The following is a 19,276-nucleotide window of genomic DNA, read 5'->3' as shown; positions in this document are numbered from 1 at the left end:
AAGACAAGCATCCATCGAAGAATCATCGGAACACAGAATGTTAAAAGCAGAGGCGGACAGGCAGGCAGCACCCAGAGCCAAATGCGTGCAAGTTCCTCTCTGCTGAGCAAAGCTTGATCTTAAGAATCACCCACCCACAGCCATGGAAGCACCCTTTGCATTGCGGGGGGTTGGACTAGATGGCCCTGTGGGTTCCCTCTGGTACCTTATTTCATTTAGATTATACACCACTGGAATGTTAAACACACACACACACACACACACACACACAACCTCAAAGTGGTGCACAAAAGAAAATAAAAAGTGTTTTTAGCAGGTGCCAAAAAAAAGTACAGTGAAGGTGCCTGCCTCATGTCAATAGGCAGGGAGTTCCAAAGTCAAGGTGCTGCCATGCCAGAAGACCAGGTTCTTACAAATGGAGAATAGGTATTATGTGACGCCTGTAGCCACTTTTGCCAATGAAAAGAGTCGAGTGGGCACATAGTAGGTAAAGTTCAGGAGTGCTTTTTTTCCTTTGGGGAAGCTGAGCACCCTGATACGATTTGCACCCACAAGAGTCCAAATAGACACCTGTGTCTCGCCTGTGGTTTCCTTGCAGGAAGGTGTGGGTGAGTGTCAGGCTGTCACCCACCCCAGAAAACAATTTATCCCTGGTGCCATCAAACCAGCAGTGAAGAGGTTGCTGAAGGCCAAGTTTGAGTGCTGATTCATCCAGCTCAGTATTGTCTGGACAAGCCCAGCCCTTTCTGGGGACTGAACCCAGGAGCAAAACTGACCAGTCCCCCATGGCCAATCAGCCCCCCTCTTCAGACGCAAGGAGTATGTGGTCTGCAGAAAAGGGGCCCCCGAAGCCACTCCAGCCCACTCTGGGGTCGCACCCCACCTATATTCCCACCTAGGACCCTCTTAAGAAAGCTGAAGAGGCTCATACCAGGGCCTCTTTGGCGGCACTGGAAAAACAAATTGAGGAGAGCTCTGTGTCTGGTGGAAGACTCAAAAAAATGCATGGTAATACAGGGTCTCATCTGCCAGGGGGCACACTGCCCCCTCCTGCCACACAGATGCCACGGCAAGTTGCTCTCGAAGAAAGATGCTCTGGGTACCAGTTTCTGGGAGGGAGAAGTCCCAGGTGTGCTTGATGCATTATGCAGGAGGGGTGGGGCTTGGTGTACTGGGACCAATCAGATCCCTTCCCTGGGGCAGTTTGGGTGGAGCATAAAGCGGGTCAAGGGGCCGCCCCGTCGACGTGCATAATAAGAATCTCAGGCGGGGCTCTACTTTGCATAAAGGGCGTGGCCTGCATAATAAAGATAGTACAGGGAGGGGGGCGGAATAAAATATATACGGGGCGGGGAATAAGGAATTGAGGGGGGGCGACCCGAAAGACACCTGGGGGTGAATGTTATCAGGCGTGGCTTGCATAATAAGAAAGTCGGGGGGGCGGGGAATCTGTTCTGCTCGAGGGGCGGGGCTTAGATGGCGGGGGCGTGGCTGCAATTTGCATCCTGAGAAGCGCAGGCCTTGCGTTTTGCATAAGGGGCGTGGCTTGGATAATAATGAGGCGGCTGGAGCGGCTTTGTTTTGCATGAGGGGCGTGGCTTGAATAATGATAGGAGGGTTGGGGCGGGCCTGTTTTGCATGAGGGGCGGGGCTGCGTTTTTCATCCCAAGGAGGGCGGTCCTTGTATTTGCCCGCGGGGCGTGGCTTTGCGCGAGTGGGCGGGGCCCGCGGGTCTCTCTGCGCGATCCGGCTTAGCGGCGCCGCTTACGTAAGGCGGCTTAGCGCGGAGCGGGCGAGGGGGCTGGCCGTGGGGCGGGCGGGCTGAGGGGCCGGAGGGGCAGCGGGGCCATGGGAGGCGCGGGGAGCAGCAGCTCCAGCCCCGAGGAGGAGGCGCCGCCTGCCGGGATGCTCAAGGTAAGGCTCCTGCCTCTGGGCATGGGCAGAGCGCCTCGCCTCGCCTCGCCCCTCCTTCCAGTGTCCTGGGCCTCTCCCCCGAGCAGAGCTGTCAACTTTCAGATTCGAAAACAAGGGACCGGCAGCCTCACCAGTCATCTAGTCCCAGTGGCGTAGCGTGGGGGGTGCAGGGGGGCCGGCCGCACCGGGCGCAACACCTGGGGGTTAGGGTTAGGGGGCGCAAATCCACGGGTTAGGGGGCGCAAATTACTTGCCTTGCCCCGGGTGCTGACAACCCATGCTACGCCACTGCCGGGGATCCCCGAAAACAAGGGACCGGCAGCCTCCCCTGTCCCGGGGACAGTCTACGGGATAGCTCACAATCCGGGATAGCAGCGGGAAACGGAGCTGGAATAAGGGGATTTCCCGCAAAAAAAGGAAGGTTGACAGCTATGGCCCTGAGTTTCCTCCTCCCGGCAGCCCTGCGAGGGGAGCTGCGTGGACAGGGCGCCCGATGCCTCGCTGGCGTCCGGATCTGCTCCCCCTCCTCGCCCCATCCCCACGACAGCCCTGCAAGGTGGGCCAGGCAGAGAGAGGCAGCGGCAGGAGCTTCGGGGAAAGGAAACTTGCCCAGTAATAAAGGAGCCTGCCGGGGGGGGGATCGGCGCCTCGTGGGGCGCAGAGGGCTCGGGACGGGGGAGGCAACCCCTTGTAGCCCCCCCCCATTCCTCCTTCCCTCCCACCTGTTATTTGCTGCCTGAAATGTGATGTAGGCCCCTCCGCTATCTCAGGACTATTGCGCCTCATTCTGCCGTAGGCGCAGCCAGGGGATGCTCTGTATTCCTTCATCCTCCTCAAGACAGGGATTCCCCCGCCCAAAGAAATCTTTGGAACCCCCCAGCCTCCGGCTTTGTAGCACTGCTGCAGTGGTCCCCAAATGGGGTGGGGAGAGACACACAATAAATTCATCCCGGTGCCCCCTACCCTATAAAAAGCACCGTGCAAGCCACTATCCTGAACAATGCTTTTGTTCAGCCAAACAGCAACAGTCTGCTGCTCCTGCAGATTTATTCAAAATCCAAATGTATTAGATGGATGGACTTGATCCAGTGAGACCAGCTTTTGAAAGTCTGAGAGTTATTTGCACCTCCAGTGCCCGCCTGTCACCCCCTTGCCTCTTAGCGCCCCCTAGATAAACTCACCGCCCCCCCCGAGGTGTTTGCTACCACTCAATTGGGGAGCTGCTGCTCTAAGGGTGGTGTTGTGGTTCTTCCCCTCCCCAAATCTAAATTAAATTCTACCAGTTTGGGACCTAAATTGGATCTATCTCCTTTTAGAGGGATTTTGTGTGTAGTTTCAGCTTTTGCTCCAGCTGCAACGCTTCTGGAAGAAGACAGGCTTGGCCACAGTTTGCCCAGGCTGGACTGCTGCAGTTCATTCTCTGTGGGGCTGCCTTGGGAGACTGTTTTGGAAACAGCTGCTGGCACAAACAGCTGCAGCCCCCTTGCGAAAATGGGACCTTGCGACTCCGTTCGTAGTCAAACTGCAGTGGACTCCAGTTTGTTTGAGAGGTTTTGATTTGTTTTTTAAACTGGTTACCACATTCAAGGGAAATGGAACCCAAGGTATTTTATGAGCTGCCTTCTCCCGCGGAGTCCTCCCTGCCTGTGAATATCTTCTTTGTCTTAGAAGCAGCAAATGGGGATTATGGGGCAGGGTAGTCTCAGACACTCTTCCCCCCATTGCTGGGAGGCCCCTCTGCCCCGCTTGCTGTTAATTAATCAGTTCAGTACATTTATATCCCACCTTCCCTTCAAAGAAATTGTGGTTATTGCCTTTGCACCCGACCACTTCTGTTTTCCCCCCCGGAAGAGTTGTTTGGTGCCTGCTGAGGGAACAGAAGGACCTTTGCTCCATCCTGCCCGTTATTATCTACACTGACTGGCAGCAACCTTCTGCCGTTCCAGGGGGTGGGGGTCTCTCCCCGTCCTTCCAGGATTGAATCTGGGGCCTTCTGCAAGCATAGCAGGTGTCCTACCCCTGTCCTATGTGTACCTTAAAAGCATTCCTTCTATAAAGCTCATACTTTAAGGCTGATCTTTTTTATATTTATTTCTTATATATTGCTTGGTCAGAAAGCAAAAGTCAGGCACACAGAAACCTCAAAGGGGCTCCAAGAAACCCTCAGAATTATCTGTGCTGTTTGGGTTGCTGTTTTTGTCATAGAATCCTAGAACTCTGGAGGTAGAAGGGACCCCAAGGGCCATCTAGTCCAACCCCCTGCTGTGCAGGATTCCCAGCTTTTAATATAAGAAGGGACAGCTGGATCAGGCCAAAAAGGGCCCCTCTAATCCAGCATCCTGTTCTCACTGGTGGCATCTCCTCCATGAATTTGTCCAACCCTCTTTTAAGGCCATCCAAGCTGATGACCATCACTGCCTCCTGCAGTGGGGAGTTCCAGAGTTTAACAAGGCACTGTGTGGGCGTGTGCTAGCTCTGTGGGTCGGTCAGGGGTGCAAGGAGTCCTCGCAGCGGGAGCAGGAGCCCTTGTAAAGAGCACGCCATGGCAGGACAGGCATTTAAAAAAATTCTTCCCCTCTTCGACTGTGTATTGGTGGAAAGGTGTGCAGCTGAGACAGTAACTAAAGGAGGCATTATGATTCCAGAAAAATCACAAGGGAAAGTGTTACAAGCCACTGTTGTGGCAGTTGGAACAGGCTCTAAAAGCAAGGAGGGAGACACTCTTCCAGTTAGTGTAAAAGTTGGTGAGAAGATTCTGCTACCGGAGTATGGTGGAACAAAAGTTGTACTGGATAACAAGGACTATTGCATAATTAGAGATGGAAATATTGCGTTATTGCATATTTAGAGATGGAGATATTCCTGGAAAATATGTGGATTGAACAGTTCATCTTGCTGCGTTATCATTAAGTTTTTATTCCACAAAAAGTGCTCAAATGGTTCTGTTCCATCATGTAAATAATTTCTCTATTTTCTAATAAATGCAAATTCTCCCAAACTACCAAGTATTGTTATGACTTCAAAATAAAACAATGTGTATAGCCAAAATACATTTCTCACTATCTTAAAACAAAACAAAACCAGGCCCTGTGTGGAGAAGGGCTTCCTTCTACTTGCCATGAATCTTCTGACATTCCACTCCAATAAGTTCCCCGCTATTGCTGTGACTGAAGCCTGTCCCTTTTGTCTGCTCCTGCTTTCCTTGGGGCTTCGCCCCACGCCTGTCCTCCTCTGCAGGGTCGTGGGGCCAGTTTCCTGTCCGACGCCTCCTGGGCACGGGGCTGGAAGAACCTTCTCTCCAGCTTTGGTGGCACACTCCTGGGCCTGGAGAGAGCCTTGGCGGGCAGGAACCCCCTGAAGCGAGAGTCGGGGTCTGTGGTGGAGAAGCTGCCCCAGCTGGCGAAGGAGGGGGCTGAGAGGACCCTGCCCCAGTGCATCTCCCTCTTCTTGCCCGAATTCCCAGTCCAGCCTCCAATGGGGCAGCGCCAGCTGAAGGTCAGTGCCCTCCTAAGGGGGGGAAACTAAAGCGAGTCTCAGGAAGCAGATTTGGGGGAAATTATTATTTTGCATTTTTATCCCACCTTTTCCCCTCAAAGACGCTCAAGACGCTGTATGTGGTCCCCTCCCTACTCCTCATTTAATCCCCACCACAACCCTGCGAGGTAGGCGAGGCTGAAAGGCAGCAACTGGCTCACATCAGTGAGCTTCATGGCCGAGTGGGAGAATTCGAACCCTGGTCTCTCCCAGGCCCTGGTCCAGCATTCTAACCACTTCACCACCCTGCCTCTCACTGGCACCCACACCGGGGACAGCAGAGGTGGCGCATTCCCCCTTGGAGCATCGGAGGCTGCCATAGCCTGGCTCTACCCATTGGCCCACCCAGCCCAGCCCAGTCAGTCTGACTGGCAGCCATTCTTCAGGGTCTCATGGACGGAGGCTTTGTCCCAGACCGCCCTGTGACGCTGTTGTCGAAAGAGCCGGAGTCCTGCCTGAAAAGGATTTGCTCTTCCACTGGGCAGTGGCCGTTCCCTTAAAAACACAGCAAATTTCTAGTCCTCATAGTTCTGAATGGACGTCTGGTTTAAATAGGAATGGTGGAAGTTGCTTTAGGCAGACAATTGACCCATCTAGCTCCCCCAAGACCCATTTATACCTGGAGGAGCGTCTCCACCTTCATCGTTCTGTCCAGACACTGATGTCCGAAGGCTTTCTGGCGGTTCCCTCCTTGTGAGAAGCCAAGTTACAGGGAACCAGACAGAGGGCCTTCTCGGTGGTGGCGCTGCCCTGTGGAACACCCATCAGATGTCAAGGAAATAAACAACTATTTGACTTTTAGAAGACGTATGAACTTCCCTGTTTAGGGAAGTTTTTAATGTTTGATGTTTCATCGTGTTTTTAATATTCTGTTGGAAGCCGCCCAGGGAGGCTGGGGAAACCCAGTCAGATGGGTGGGGTATAGATGATAACAAGAAGGAGAAGGAGAAGGAGAATTTTTTATATCCTGCCCTCCCCAGCCGAAGCCGGGCTCAGAGCGGCTAACATTATTATTATTATTATTATTATTATTATTATTATTATTATTATTAAGGAACATAGGAAAGCGCCTTATTCCGAGGTCAGATCAGTATTGTCTTCACTGACTGGCAGCAATGGCTTCCAGGGCTCCAGGCAGAGAAGCTGGAGCTACTGGGGCTGGAACGTGGGATCTGCATGCACGGTTGGTGCTCTGCCCCTGAACCCCTGTCCCTCTTCATCCTTGCAGATCCTGGGCTTTGTGGCCAAGGGGTCCTTTGGGACAGTCTTGAAGGTCTTAGACTGTGGGCAAGAGAAGGTCTTTGCGGTCAAGGTGAGTGCCCTGCCTGACCCCCAAGACCCCCAGCCCTCTGCCTCTCTTTCTTGCTCAAAGTCTCGTTTCCTTTCAGGTGCTCCCCAAAGTGGAAGTTCTCCGCCGAGACACCCTCAAGCAGTGCAAGGAGGAGGTCAGCATTCAGGTGTGTCCTGAGCTCTGTGGGTGCAATATCTATTCTCAGGGGACAGGGTTTTTTTTTGGGGGGGGGGTGTTTCCTGAACTCCTGGGGATGCCCTGCAGGACTTGAGATTCAAGGCCTTTGTTCATTTATTCAATTTATTGTATTTCTGTGCTGCTTGCAAACAATGACATCACGGGACATCACAAACGCAGCATAAACCAAACAATGCAATAAACAAATCACCAGTAAAACCATTAGTCTGCATATAGCAATATTCAGCCCAAACCAATACACCACTGTACCCCACCAAACATTCATTTCTCCTGATATGGGAAAAGAGAACAAATGACGAGACAGCCAAACACAGGGGGTCACTAAACAGTTACATACAAACGCAGTGTATGCGTAAGAATTACAAGGAAAAACACGAAACAGTAAATAAAACATACATTAAAAATCCCAGAATCTTAAATTGCAAGGGAGTCCACGTGACCTTGTCTAAGTTGAGCAGCCTTCGCTGCGAATTTAGCCGTGTTAAACGTTGGGTGTTTAATGTTTGGGTTCCATTGGACGCCATTTTGAATCAAGTTGGAAGACTCAGCCTTTCCAGACTGCTCTGATTTTCACCAAATTTGTGTGTGTGTGACTATATATCTCAGGCCTTCCAAGTGTCCCTATTTTCCAGGGACAGCCCTGGATTTACAGAAGATGTCCCAGTTTCTGATTTGATCCCGGAATGTCCCACTTTTCCTATTTTCATCAGAGAAATATTGGAGGATAGGGAGTTACGGGACCCCCAACCTTTAGAAAACATCTGAGGGCAGCCCTGGATAGGGAAGTTCTTTTAATGTTTAATGCTCTATTATGTTTCTTCTATGTTGGAAGCCACCCAGAGCGGCTGGGGTAGAAATAATATCGTTATAATAATTATGCAATAGGACGTCTCTGTTTTCATCAGAGAAATGTTGGACGCTATAATATATATATTCTGATGGTGGAGAGATGCACCGTTGAGCATCATTTTGAATCAAAATCCAGAGGGAACATTCCAAGACCACACTCCGAAGACCAAATCTCTCTGTGTGTGTCCGTTATCTATATACGTGTACAGTGGTACCTCTGGTTATGTACTTAATTCCTTCCGGAGGTCCGTTCTTAACCTGAAACTGTTCTTAACCTGAGGTACCACTTTAGTTAATGGGGCCTCTTGCCGCCGCACAATTTCTGTTCTCATCCTGAAGCAAGGTACTATTTCTGGGTTAGCGGAGTCTGTAACCTGAAGCGTGTGTAACCTGAGGTACCAATGTATTTCATTTTTAGTGAACGATAGATGGGCCTTTGGGTGGCATTTTGAATCGAGACGAAAGGCCGAACCTTTCAAGAGGGCATTTATTTCCACCAAATTGTGTGCGTCTATTGTCGTGACGATGGAATGATGCTTATTTGTCCTGAATAGATTTCGGTCGTTTGCGATCTCCGGCTGCACCATTGACCCCTTTCCTCCGCAAAGAGGTTGATATGTCTTCCAAATCCAAGAAGCCCCTCTGCCACCTGCCCCCCAAAAGCCCTCCCCTGCTGGGCTCCCTCCTTCACTCACCGCTCCCCTTTTCTCTTGTTCTCCAGAAGCAGGTCAGGCACCCTTTTGTGCATTGCCTGGGAGACAGCTGGCAAGGCCGCCGCCATCTCTTTATTAGTGAGTGACCATCTGCCCTGCGGGGCTCGGCTAGAGTAGAGATCTGCCCCCCCCCCACCGTCCTTCTCTCCCCACCCTGTGCCCCCACCCTTGTGCGTGTCCAGCCATGTGCCGCTGAGCCTTTGCCCACACATGTGACTCCTTGTTTACTCTTCCCGGAGCTCGTTCTGCTTCTCCCCTGCCATAGGAATCGGCTCTCACGGCCTGTGCAGGGATCAACGGCTTCTCCTCTCTCTTCTTCCCCGCTTCCTGCCAACACACTGTTAATAAAAAATAAAAAAAAAATGGTTTGTTAACACAAAAAAGAGAGTGCAAAAAAAGAGGGAAAGACTAAAAAACCCAGACCGTTAAGCGTCACAGCCTGGGAGAGCAAAAGTGCAAAGATACAGGGATAATAAAGTATTAACTTGTGCAAAGATTCCCTTAGCAAATAATATTATTTGCAGTTAAAGGTATTGCTTTTTCAAATAATATGCTCTACAAAGGGACTGTTTGCCCGAGTTAATGCTTTTACATGGTGTTGTTTGCAAAGGGGATCTTTCTATTTTAGTAATACGTACTTTACTAAAATAGTTGAGCTACCTGGTATCTTTGTAAAAACAAAAGTATTCTCCACCTGTAAGTTCCGTTGTTATTGCGAAAAAACGGTTTTGGGTACCCTGAAATGAGCCAGACATTTGCATATACCGATGGCACTGAATGACCACGCGCCTCAATATTTGTATAAGGAATGCCATATTTATGCGAATCTAATGCACCATTAAACTAATGCGCACCTTGGTTTTCAAAACCTCGAAGCAAAAAACCCGATCTGCTGGGAAATGTTAATGTGCACCCTAATTTTCACGGCGTAATTTGGCAAAAAAGTGCACATTACATTTGAGTAAATACGGTAAAATAATGCCAGACACAACAACCCTGTGAGGGGCACCACCACTGGCTCTCTCTGTCTCTCTTGCTGGCCTCGGGTCCCCCTCTCCTCTGTCCCTCCTTGAACCCCACCTGGACCCTGAATTTCCTTCTGCCTTCACCCCTGGGCAGCAGGTGGCTGCTTTCAAGGCTGTGTGCCCAGCATCCAGACCTCTTCCCTCACTCCAAAGTATCCTGGGAACTTTAGTTTACCCCTTGCGGTGCTACGCTTCCCTGCACCCTGAACAAACAATAGTTCCTGGGCTGCTTTGGGAGGAAGCCACCTGCTGCACCATACATTTAAAGCGCATGGCTTTCCCCAAACCATCCTGGGATCTGTGGTTGGTTAAGGGTGCCTGGAACTGCAGTGCAGTAAGTGGGTAAACGACAGTCCCCAGGATATTCTGGAAGGGGGTGCGTGCTTTAAATGTGCTTTTGATATACGGGGCATATGCGTCGGAGGAAAAGGACATGCACTGCATGTACAAAAGGCGCAAAGTGGGGTCAGCAGGCTCTGTTCAGACTCTATAAGTAACACCCCCCTCTTTTCCCCACCCCCTCTTATCTCTCCCTGCCCACCAGTGTGCACATATTGCAGTACTGGGGATTTGTACACCCTTTGGAAGTCGGTGGGGCGTTTTGCCGAAGCCGTAATCCGCCTCTTTGCTACGGAGTTGGTCCTGGTGCTTGGTAAGGAAGTGCTGTGGGTTTGGGGACAGGGACGGGGGTCAGTCTAGATGATGCCCTGAGTCCCTTCTAATTTGGGGGGTCCTGTACAAAGGGAGGGTTGAACTCTTAACAGTTGACTCTTGGTAAGACAATGGCCGGAGCTGGCCTCTTGAGGGTCCTCATCAGCGCCCGAAAGGACGACCCAGATTGCAAGAGCCCCCACTAAGTGAGGGGGTTCCCCCGGGCTAATGGGTGGGCCCTTCCTCTGAGCCTATGTTTTTTTGGAGTGTGTAAGCTCAGTTGGGAGCAGGAGACAAAGAGATCCACTTGCTCTGTGCTGGATCCAAACCAGCGAAGGATGGAGAAGCAATATCTTCGGGGGTGCTCCTGCTGTGAGCCTCTTGCTCAGGTTGCATATACAGTGGTCCCTTGGTTCTCAAACTTTATCCATTCCAGAAGTGTGTTCCAAAACCAAAGCGTTCCAAAACCAAGGCACCCTTTCCCATTGAAAGTCATGCAAAATGGATTAATCTGTTCCAGGCATTTAAAAACAATCCCCAAAATGGCAAGTTAACATGAATTTTACTATCTAACGAGACCATTGATCCATAAAATGAAAGCAATTATCAATGTAAAAGGTAAAGGGACCCCTGACCATTAGGTCCAGTCGTGACCGACTCTGGGGTTGCGGCGCTCATCTCACTTTACTGGCCGAGGGAGCCGGCGTACAGCTTCCAGGTTATGTGGCCAGCAAGACTAAGCTGCTTCTGGCGAACCAGAGCAGCGCACGGAAATGCCGTTTACCTTCCCGCCGGAGCAGTACCTATTTATCTACTTGCACTTTTGACGTGCTTTCGAACTGCTAGGTTGGCAGGAGCAGGGACCGAGCACCGGGAGCTCACCCCGTTGCGGGGATTTGAACCGCCGACCTTCTGATAGGCAAGTCCTAGGCTCTGTGGTTTAACCCACAACGCCACCTGCGTCCCAATAATCAATGTACTGTACAGTACTATAAAATAAATAAGACAGTATTGTACACAATAAAAATTAAAATTAAACATTTTTCATACCTGCACCATACCTGATGATAGTCACTGTTTGGATGATGAGCAGTAGCTGAACAGGGTTCCATACAGTCACAAAAACAAATGAACCAAAAAAGCCTCAAAAATAAAAACACAAAATAAATAGCAAAAACAAAAGCACCAAACTTAATCCGTTCCGGAAGTCCGTTTGACTTCCAAAATGTACAAAAACCAGGGCGCGGCTTCTGATTGGTGCAGGTGCCCTGGAAAAAATAGCCAACAGCTGCATCGGACGAATTCCAAAAAACGTTCAAAAACTGGAACACTTACTTCTGGGTTTTTGGTGTTTGGGAACCAAGGCGTTTGAGAACCAAGGTACCACTGTCCGCACAAATAAGGCCATGGGCGCTCAAAGCCCCATTCTCTCCTCTGTCCCCCCTTCCAAGGAAATCCTACTGGAATCTCTCTCCTCTGGGAGACTGGGGTGGGGCGTGGAACAGGAGAAACTTCACCCAGGCCTGACCTCTTTGCCCCACGCCAATGGGGCAAGCCCTAGAGAGTTCTTCACATACTTTGGAGCAATCACAGCCCTTAGTAATAATAATAATTTTTACCACTGATGGAAAATAAAATTGGAATGACGCTTCCTTCTCTTCCTTCTCCCAGGCTACCTCCACAATCTGGGCATCGTCCACCGCGATGTCAAGGTACAAGAGACATCTCCCCCCCCCTTTCATTGTGGGGCAGGGAAATGGGAAGCTGCCTTATCCCCAGTCAGATCCTGGGTCCATGATCTAGCCCAATATTGTCTCCACGGACCGGCAGCAGTCGTTCTCCAGGGGTCTCTCTCCCAGCCTTTTTGCTATGGGCAAGGGCCTCCCACCCCCCACTCCAACCCCCAACCCTGGGATTGGCCCTTCTCAGGGGATTTGGCCCACCAGCCCGAACTTCTGGCGTAACTTCAGCCTGGCCCTTTCCCAGATCCCTGCCTCTTGCACTTGGCGAATCCGTGGTCCGAATTCGAGTGCCGCCAGAGGGGAGGGCACCTTCACACCCTCACTGGGCTGCTCTCTTCTCTTTACAGATGGAAAATATCCTTCTGGATGAACAAGGTGCGTCCCACTCGGGCTGGCAGGGGAGGGAGTTCCTGAATGTCCTGCGGAGAAACAACATATTATTCTTACCTTAATAAATTCGCCTTTTTATGTTGCTTTAATTCTACCAGAATTTAATTGCTTTTTAGTGGGTCTCTTTCACATGTTTTTTATTTTTGGAAACTGCCCTGAGTTCTAGGGGGCGGGGCAGGGGCAGGAAGGAAAGGCGGATAATAATAATAATAATAATAATAATAATAATTAATAGCCACCCCAAATCCTGTAACCACTCAAACGACTTCCCTGCCTATTGCGACCATTGTAATGCACGGTACTAGATGTTGTTTGGTCTGTAAATTTCATTTTAATTGCTGCTCTTTTTTGTTGCTCTAATTTAGTGCGCCCTGTAGAATTTAAAACGGTTAACGCCGTAAAGGACAATGTGTGAAATAAAAGAAGTAGTTAAAATGCAATTAAAAGTCAACATGCAGGTCTAGTGTGATGGGTGCTCAATATCCTGTCTTCAAACCCCCCAAAATCCACAGACCCTCCCATGAGCTTCCTGGTGGCTCAGTGGTTAGAGTGTGGGACTAAGACTTGGGAGATCAGGGTTCGAATCCCAAGTCAGCCATGTCTGGGTGTCTCACAGGGTCTGGCCTTCCTCACAGGGTTGCTGTGGGCAAATAACCGTGTGTGCCAGAGGCTCCTAATTAGTGGGGTGCTGCAGAGCTCCTGTTTTTCAAAAGTCAAGCCACGGACCCCCTACTTTTGATATCTCTGCCCCCTCCCCCCCCCGGGAACTCCTGGTGCATGACACCGTCAGCTCTGTGGAAGAAAAGGTGGGGTGTAATTGCAAAAAATATCAATAAATACGTCCCAGCCAGAGAGGAATGGCAAACCAAGCTGATGGGACTACGCCGAAATGGCAAAACTGACCGGAAAGCTCAGGAACCAAGAAGACAAAAACTTTAAGAAAGAATGGGGAAAATTGATAATTTATTTGGGAGACCACTGTAAGCAGATGAAAGCACTAGCAAGGTTTTAATAACACTTGGAATGTAACAATCACTATGGACAATATGGACAGATGCAAAATTAGGATTATGAAACAGTATGCAGTCGAAATGGTTCACAATAAGACCCATGGATGGGGATGGTGGGAAGTCTGGAGATTGAGAGAAATCTCCAAATATTTACTTGGTGGCTCTCTGGTCTAAACCACTGAGCCTCTTGGGCTTGACGATCAGAAGGTTGGTGGTTGCCAACCTAGCAGTTCAAAAGCACACCAGTGCAAGTAGAGAAATAGGTACTGCTGCGGGGGGAAGGTAAACGGCATTTCCGTGCGCTGCTCTGGTTTTGCCAGAAGCAGCTTAGTCATGCTGGCCACATGACCTGGAAAAACTGCGAACAAACGTCAGCTCCCTCGGCCAGTAAAGCGAGATGAGTGCCGCAACCCCAGAGTCGGCCACGACTGGACCTAATGGTGTGGGGTCCCTTTACCTTTTTATTGTTCTAACTCTATGCTTGTAAAATCAAATAAAAATCATTTTCAAATTGTGTGGGTCTCTCTCTGGGCTGTAATGCCCTACTTTATTTATTTTCTCTCTCTCCCACTGCAGGTCATCTGAAGCTGACTGACTTTGGCCTCTCCCGCCACCTGCCCTGGGGCGAAAGGGCCTACACCATTTGTGGGACCCTCCAGTACATGGGTACGGGCGGTTAAGGAGGCAAAGGGGACAGTGGCTAACTGGGACGGGGGCCATCCTTGCAAGGCTCAATATCTCCTCCCCTCTTCTTTCTTTGCAGCCCCGGAGGTCTTGAGTGGCGGGCCGTACGCCCATGCGGCAGATTGGTGGTCCATGGGGGTGCTGCTGTATGGCTTAGCCACTGGGAAGGTAAGGCTGTGAAGCAGCTTGGCGAGAGAGACCCCATTGCATGTTCCCCAGTTCTCTGTCTCCTGTGAAGGTAGACTACCTCCGGAGATGGAGGTTCCATTAAGAAGCAAAGACCTGATGAAGAGAGCACAGCAGAGGTCACATTTTCTGAGAATCCTCTGGAAAAACAATCTCCCAAAGGACCTGTTGATGGCATTTTACCATTGTACTGTGGAGAGTGATTTAACTTATGGTCTGTGTGTGTGGTTTGGGAGCTGCACGGTCAGGGGAAAAACAATGCTGTCCAGGGTTGTCAAGACTGCGGAGAGAATAATTGGGTGCACTCTTCCCACCTTGGATCAAATCCACGCTTCCAGGTGCCATAAGAAAGCTGCAGAGATAGCGCAGGATAGTGCGCACCCCGGAAAGAATTTTTTTCAGCTTCTGCCTTCTGGAAGAAGGTCCAGGGTTATAAAGACCAGGACTAGCCGCCTGAGAAACAGTTTCTACCCAAATGCGATTTTGGTTTTAAACGCAGTGTAAGGGGTCTCTATGGGAGTATATTGTATTTAAAAATGGGGTATCAGAGTTTTTGGGGGGCTAACCAGGCTGGGATAGCTGGGATAGCAGGCTTGTTGGGTTTTGAATGTTTTATGTAGATTTTTCAATTTTGTTGTTCTGTATGGAGCAATGACAATAAAGAGTATTGTATAAGGTGAGCCTGAGGCGGAATCAGGCCAGCGTCCTGTTCTCAAAGGGCCCAAATGCCCCTAAGAGACTAGGAATCTCGATAGACTGCTTCTGGACATGGAGGTTCCATCGGAGCAGCCCGTTGCTGGATCCTACCTAGCCCAGCATTCCTGTTCTCACAGGGGCCAAAACATGCCCCAAGCATTTTTGCTAGAAGCCATCTCCTCCAGGAATTCCTCCCGTCCTCCTCCTCCAGTCGACTCTGTGGCCCTCACAGCCTCCTGCAGCAGTGAGTTCCATGGATCAACGGTGTTCTAGCAGCGAAATTCTCTTTGTGGATAGCAAAGGAGGGTGACTCACATGAGAGAGTAATTGCTGGGCAGGGATCCTAGGGCAACTCCGCGTTCCTGCATGAATGTGCGAGGAGGCAGAGAGGAACCCAGCTCTCCCACCTTCTTTTCAGTTCCCGGTGGCCCCTGAGAAAGACCACGTCAGCATGCTGGAGAGTGTCAAACGCTGCAGCTACGCCATCCCAGGCACCCTCAGCCTGGGCCTCCGCCTTCTCCTCAGCGAGGTGAGCTGCAGTTTTTTTCTTAATAGTAAACTTTGGGCAAATCTAAAATGTGACATTGCACAGACCATAAACTTGATGGTGCAAGTGGTCAAAGGGTTCAGTCACTTACTGACTCCGGTCTAATCCCTTCATTTCAGGGGGTTGGGCTAGATGACCGCTGGGGGACCCTTCTGATTCTGGGATTCCCACTTCGGAAACCTTTAACGTGTATCTGAGCTGGCCTTCGCCAACCCAGTTGTTTTGGGCCACAATTCCATCAGCCCACAGCCAGCCTGCTGCCAGTTGGTGCAGAAGATACTGAGCTGGGTAGACCCAAATGGGTGCAAGGCACTTTTTAAAACCAGCCCTTCATTTGAGATCATAAGGACTAGGATCTTATGGGCATAAGCAGTGCTTTTTCTATTAAAAAAATGTTTAGGGGTACTCTCATTTTCCTACTCATGTTAGAGGGGAATTTTCCACTGGTGGCAGATGACAGAGACTGTGACTCCATGAGACAGGTGTAAAACAAAATTAAATAAGGACTTTATTTTAAAAACAACAAGCAGCAAAGCTTGTGGGTGTTTTTCTGCAGGCAGGGTTCACACTGCAGCTTTTCTCCTTTTGTAGCCACGGCCAGCTGCAACCAATTAGCCCAGGGCTCACAAAAACTGTTCTTAAAGGTACAAACATGTTTCTGTGCAGAATGTCTCCCAACAGTATTGCCCCTAAATGAGGCCAAACTTAGATTCACAGCCACTCTGGGCACAAGAATATAAACAGAGCGCTTCATCTGGATCAGACAAAAAGGGGCCGTGTCTGTTCCAGCACCCTGTTCTCCCAGTGGCCTTGTGCCCCTAAGAACATGGGGAGTGAGATAGACTGTCTCTGCAGCTGGAGGCTCCATAAGCAGAGCCGGGCTGGGAGATCGGGCAGTGTGGGTCCCACCTAGTCCAGCCTCCTGCTCTCACAGTCGCCAGCCAGACGCCCCCCAAGGGAAGCCCACCAGATTCCCAGGGACTGGTTTCCAGCGACTGACAGCAGTGGGCAGAACACAGCCACCAGGGCTAACAGCCAGCCCTCTCTTCTGCTCGGTGGTAGAGCCCTGCTCTGGAGGCAGAAGGCCTCGAGGCTCGGTCCTGTTCTTCCCAGGAAGGGCTGGTTCCCTGTCCCAGAGAGTTGCTGCTGGCCAGTGTAAACATCATCATTAATAATAATAATAATAATAATAATTTATTTATATCCTGCCCTCCCCAGCCAAAGCCGGGCTCAGAGCGGCTAACAACAATAAAAGTAACACGGCATTCTAAAATTCATTCTAAAATCAATTCAAAATCAAATTAATGGCAACCATTGGGCTAGAGTTCTACGAGGATCACCAAAGAAGGGGGTCAGACTGTGCCTTGGCCAAAGGCCTGGTGGAACAGCTCTGTTGTCTCGCAGGCCCTGCGGAAAGATGTCAAGTCCCGCAGGGCCCTGGTCTCTTGGGACAGAGCGTTCCACCAGATTGGGGCCACAGCCGAAAAGGCCCTGGCTCTGGTGGAGGCCAGCCTAACCTCCGTGTGGCCTGGGACCTCCAAGATGTTTTTGTTTGAAGACCGTAAGGTCCTCCATGGGACATACCAGGAGAGGTGGTCCCATAGGTACGAGGGTCCTAGGCCGTATATTAATCATAATATCTGTCCTCCACCACCTTTAACAGGCCATAGACTATCTAATGGCCAAAGGCTTGGGTAACGAGGAATGTTTTTGCCCATTTCCTCAGGATGATGATGGTACCAGGTGAGCCTCTCTTGGGAGGGAGCAGCCCACAGACAGGGAGCCACCACTGAGAAGGCCCTTGCCACTCTCCCAACCTTTTGGGGAGGGGACACATAGAGAAGGGGCGCAGGATCCAGGGCGGTTCTGCATTTGGTGGGCAAACAGTTTGTGCCAGGCAGCTTCTGCCGTCTCCTCTGACCGCTGACCGCTCTCTCCGTCCAGCTCCTGTGCCAGGACCCCCAGCGGCGCCTGCGCTACCTCCACCACTTCCGCGGCCACCTCTTTTTCCGCGGGATGACCTTCGATGCAGAGATGCTTCGGAAGAGGCCGGTGGATGTTGTGCTGGGCCTGCGGAGCCCCCGGGAAACCCCCCTGGACTCGGCCACCTTTTCGGATTTCGACTGCGACCTCGTGGCGTCCTCGAGCCAGCCGTGGCCGGGCTGAGTGGCCCCTATCCTCCTGGGGGGCAGCAGCTCTTCCCAGGAGGCCCAAATCCGCCCTCGGGAGACCCCCGGGAATCACTGTGAGACCTTCTCAGGAAATGCTTCTTCCAGGCAGCTCTTTGGGCGAATGAAACCGCCAGGGATCTCAGGAAGCCCGGCCAAAAAAGCGCCGGCCCCTCTCCGGCAGGGAGGCTGGACCCCCACTTTGCCTGCCACCCCCCTGGCTACTGAGTTCTCCCACTATGCAAGACCGCCACCCAGAGATTGGGGATGACGAGCGCAGCGAATTTTCCTTCCCATGTAAGGCCAGCGTTGCACAGAATGGCCAAGATGGCTCATCAGCTGGCTGCCTGCAACTTCCTGTGTGTGCAAGAGTCCTGTGGAATCCAGAAGCTTGCCTCTTTTCCCCACCAACCCTGACCCTGAGCTCAGCTAATCTAACAGGAGAGACTAATAACCGTAGAGAGAGAGATTCCTTCGCTATGCAAGAGGCAGACGGGCTGTGGTGGGCTTGCTGCCCCTTCCTCTTCAGACGTGCCAACCCCTTTCCCCCTGTGAGAATGGATTCTGGCCTGGCTCCCCTCTGTTCAAGAAGAACAGGGAACCTTCTCCTCCACCCTGGTTCCTAACCTTCTTCCTCTCCTCGCCTCCTCTGCCCCCGTCTCTGTGCTTTTTCTTAAACGAGCAATAAATCTGTCTTTTATGGGTCTCTGCGGTTGGATGGCGAGTTCTCGTCTTTTGTGCAGGCCGCATTGCGGCACACCTGGGGCTGGAAGGTCAGCAACGGAGGGGAATAAATCTCAATTCCGGGAAGGCTGTGTCCTTTTTCTTCCACCCCACCAATCTCTCCAGAGTTGCTGCTCGGCCCCTTGCCTCCCAAAGGAGCCCAAAGGGGAAAAACACAAGCAAGAAAAAGCACATTCATGCATTTGGGGGGTTGTACCCCCAAAAAGGCACCCAGAGCAGCTGGCGCACAATTAGGGCTGGCGTACGTCCGGAATTCCCAGGAACTTTGTCTGGGCTGGAATCCTATTAATGTTTGGATGTGGGGAAACCCTAAAAAGCCCCTCAACAGTTTTTTTGCAGGAAAGCTCAACAGCTTTTCTTCACACACCCCCAAAAAGAAAGAAGAACACCTTTGCCTAGAAAAGCTAACACCTTTTCTGTCTGGATTTTCACTTTCTGAAATATGGCAATCCTGGATTAATTGGTTATACCCCGCCCATTAATTGATTGATTATACCCCGCCCCTCTTGGCTGGGTTTCCCCAGCCACTCTGGGTCGCTTCCAACACATGTAAAAACATAAAAGTCAAACACAGGGGTCAGCAAACTTTTTCAGCAGGGGGTCAGTCCACCATCCCTCAGACCTTGGGGGGGGCAGACTATATTTTGGAGGGGGAAAATGAATGAATATATCTTGGGGGGAAAAAAGAACAAATTCCTATGCCCCACAAATAACCCAGAGATGCATTTTAAATAAAAGGAGACATTTATCTCATGTAAAAACACACTGATTCCTGGACCGCCCAGGATCCGGCTTGAGAAGGCGATTGGGCCGGATTCGGCTCCGGGCCTTAGTTTGCCTCCCCCTGGTCAAACATCGAAAACTTCCAGCTACAGGGCCGCCTTTCCGATGTCTTCTGAAGGTTTGGTGGTTGTTTTTCTCTTTGACACCTGGT

The 19,276-nt window shown here is 50.9% G+C and overlaps 1 protein-coding gene across 1 annotated transcript; it reads left to right on the top strand.

Annotated features, from left to right (window-relative positions):
• Positions 1 to 1,847: 1,847 nt before the first annotated feature.
• RSKR (ribosomal protein S6 kinase related) lies at positions 1,848 to 18,304 on the top strand. Its single transcript, XM_083480255.1, has 12 exons — positions 1,848 to 1,914; positions 5,152 to 5,409; positions 6,677 to 6,760; positions 6,837 to 6,905; positions 8,508 to 8,577; positions 10,069 to 10,176; positions 11,847 to 11,887; positions 12,265 to 12,292; positions 13,894 to 13,983; positions 14,081 to 14,169; positions 15,302 to 15,412; positions 17,375 to 18,304. Exons 1-12 carry the CDS (start codon positions 1,849 to 1,851, stop codon positions 17,594 to 17,596), a joined length of 1,236 nt encoding a protein of 411 aa, XP_083336381.1. The 5' UTR covers position 1,848; the 3' UTR covers positions 17,597 to 18,304.
• The last annotated feature ends 972 nt before the right edge of the window (positions 18,305 to 19,276 follow it).

Source organism: Podarcis liolepis, assembly GCF_965112155.1.
Source record: "Podarcis liolepis genome assembly, chromosome: 16".
NCBI classification, from domain to species: domain Eukaryota; kingdom Metazoa; phylum Chordata; class Lepidosauria; order Squamata; family Lacertidae; genus Podarcis; species Podarcis liolepis.
The sequence above is the reverse complement of the archived record's forward strand: the minus strand, read 5'-3'. Positions and strand labels throughout refer to the sequence as shown.